Here is a 2,612-nt window from a genome sequence, read left to right on the forward strand (position 1 = left end):
AAATACTTTTATTTCAGGTCACTTGAATAAAATAATTTGCCAGAAAAATACTGAATATTATTCTGATTTTATTTGCAAGGCAATTCAGATCCACATTTGTGCAAATAAACAAAGTTTTTGTTTGTTACTGTGACTTCTCTAAGAATTCCAAGAATTTGATCTTAGATTTCTTACAACACCCACATTATATAATTAATGCTGATGTTTTTTTGTTTTTTGTTTTTTTTTCAGCTTCCAACTCCGTCTTGTGTTTCCAACTAAAGTATGAATCCACGTGTTTGGAGCAAAGGTATGTATTCCTCCAGCAGCATTCACCTTGACGGCTGTACTGAAGATCATCTCTCCTCTGTTCAACCAGACCCCATGCTGTCAAATTCAGATGTGTCAGGTGTTTCTGTGTCTTCACACAAAGACAGACGAGACATAAAAATACTACCAGATAGTTCTTACTACAGCAGCAGTGATGCTGGTTCAAGTTTGACCTCTTCCAGCCAGCTGGAGCTCAGTCCGTCCAGAAACAGCTTCACTGGACATCTACCCACGAGAAAGCACTCGTCTCCTGCATCCAGTTCTTGCAGTCACCATGAATGGAGCTTAAACAGCGGCCATCAAGCAAAGCGTGCCAGAGTAGAAAACATCATCAAAGGCATGACCAGCTATCCTGGTATGCACTGCACAGATGTGAGGATGAATCAGGAGTCAGACGGCATGCAGGAGAGTGAAAAGATTCAAGATCAGGAGCTCATGGTGACAAGGAAGCAGCTTGAGGTGCAACATCACCTTAGACAACTCAGTACTGGAGTAACCAACACAACAGACAGCAGTAAGGACGAGAAATATCCCACCCAGAACGATTCTTCTGAAACATCTCCATTTACAGATTCATTAAGTGAGTCTGAAGGCAGATCAAGAAAATATCAAGGATGGAAGAAGGTGAAGCTGATGAACTACTTCCAATCCAAACCTGAGCGGATAAAGCTGATGGCAGATGTTTTGAAGTACGAACTGTCCAGAGCTGTCAGTAGGAGTGTTGACTCTATTTTCAAAAGCATGCCGATCCTACACACATCGCCAATTGACGAGGGAAACATAGAGACTGGTTCACCTCCTAACTCATCAGCTGGTAAAGATGATAAATTATCCTGTTGTGTGAATGCAGAAATGCAAGTGCCAGATGTTCAGACAGAAGCTCTGTCTCTGGTGGTGCAAAAGCCCCGACTGGAAAGAGCTGACAAGTTGATCTTCCAGTCCAGATCAAGAGCTCGTCCCAAACTTCCGGTCCCCTTCGGCTGTGACTCCGCTCTGCGTGAAGATCAAACGTCTGAGAGGAATCACAACACTGCCCGTCATCATGCCCTCAGGTGCTTACATGTTGAATGCTCTGAGGTTGCAAAGTTCGACACACGTTGGAATTCGGTCAAGGTGAGATCGAAGGTCAACTCCAGATCCACTGTGTCGGTGGATCCCATCCTGTTGGAGAGCCTGTGTCTCCCTCATGTCAAGATTGAATCAGATTGCCTGGTTAAAAACAAGCTGTACATGATGAATGTATCCTTTACAAGCTTCTGTGCAGATGTAGTCTTCGATTCAATTCTATTCAATCTTTTGTTATGTTTTCTTGTGGCTTTAAGAAGTAATCAGCAGTGACAGAAAATATCTTTCCTCATTGTTGCTTCTCAAACAGCTGCCTTTACATACCTGAAACTAGTCTTCTTTTGGCTTTCAGGGATCCAAATAACCACCCAGACTGTGTCAATAACGTTATCACAATACTTGTCTTTCTCTTTAAACCCTTTGAAAACTCACCTTTCACAGACATTTAAAACTTCTGAAACCTGAGCAAATTGGTTTGATTTCTCTTAAAATAATGCAAAAAAATGCAAAAAGCAACTTGGCAGATTGCAAGAATTAGAAGATGGTTGCAAGAGATATTACCTGCAAAAGAAAAGGAAGAGAGAAATGATCAAAAGAGAAAGGGCAAATGTCCAGAAAATTGCAATTATAACTATTACAGTCATGTATTTAAAATTATTGTATGTAACTTGTATCACTTTTTCGGGTTTTTTAAATTTTTGGAAAGTTGCTAATTGCCTTTTACTTTTGTTCTTGACAGAAATCAGACCAGGGATCTGACCAGATACTTCAAATGGTTAAAAAGGCTACATCTTTGCATTTTACAGACTCAAACAAGACTCAAAAAATTATTAGATTTCTTTTTTAAAGGGAAAAATGTCTAGAAAACTACGTCGATAAAGAAAATTGTAGTCTCTGTATTTGTCCGAGTTGTAATAATTTGTCTAGTATTTAGTGTGTTTACCTTTAACGCTGGTGCGTTTAGGAGGGTCTGACCACTAACCATCTGAAGAAAGCGAAGCTTATGTTTTTCTACACTCGCTACCCGAGCTCGCTGGTGCTGAAGATGTGTTTCCATGAGGTTCAGGTGAGAAAATACATGCAATACATGTTGAGCATGGGTGCAATTCTTTTACACATTTGTGTCAGTCTAATATGTTATATTTACAAAACATGACTTAATTTTACTGTAAAAATACAGGTGGATAGCATTCACCACTATTTTGGAGTTTATGTATTTTGAATTAAATCATAGATTT

At 39.6% G+C, this 2,612-nt stretch overlaps 1 protein-coding gene across 1 annotated transcript; it reads left to right on the top strand.

Moving 5' to 3' along the window:
- The first annotated feature begins 264 nt into the window (after nucleotides 1-264).
- On the top strand, nucleotides 265-2,576 carry LOC121964206 (prospero homeobox protein 1-like). Its single transcript, XM_042514419.1, has 2 exons — nucleotides 265-1,548; nucleotides 2,339-2,576. The coding sequence occupies exons 1-2, from the start codon at nucleotides 265-267 to the stop codon at nucleotides 2,528-2,530; spliced, it is 1,476 nt and encodes a 491-aa protein (XP_042370353.1). The 3' UTR covers nucleotides 2,531-2,576.
- The last annotated feature ends 36 nt before the right edge of the window (nucleotides 2,577-2,612 follow it).

This window comes from Plectropomus leopardus, unplaced genomic scaffold (genome assembly GCF_008729295.1).
Source record: "Plectropomus leopardus isolate mb unplaced genomic scaffold, YSFRI_Pleo_2.0 unplaced_scaffold14545, whole genome shotgun sequence".
In the NCBI taxonomy this organism is placed as follows: Eukaryota; Metazoa; Chordata; class Actinopteri; order Perciformes; family Serranidae; genus Plectropomus; species Plectropomus leopardus.

Excerpts from the sequence above, each read along its gene's own strand:
- LOC121964206 (XM_042514419.1), top strand. The coding sequence starts at position 265 with ATGAATCCACGTGTTTGGAGCAAAGGTATGTATTCCTCCAGCAGCATT. Across the intron at positions 1,549-2,338 it reads ACAAGCTGTACATGATGAAT|GAGGGTCTGACCACTAACCA; the intron begins GTATCCTTTACA and ends TGGTGCGTTTAG.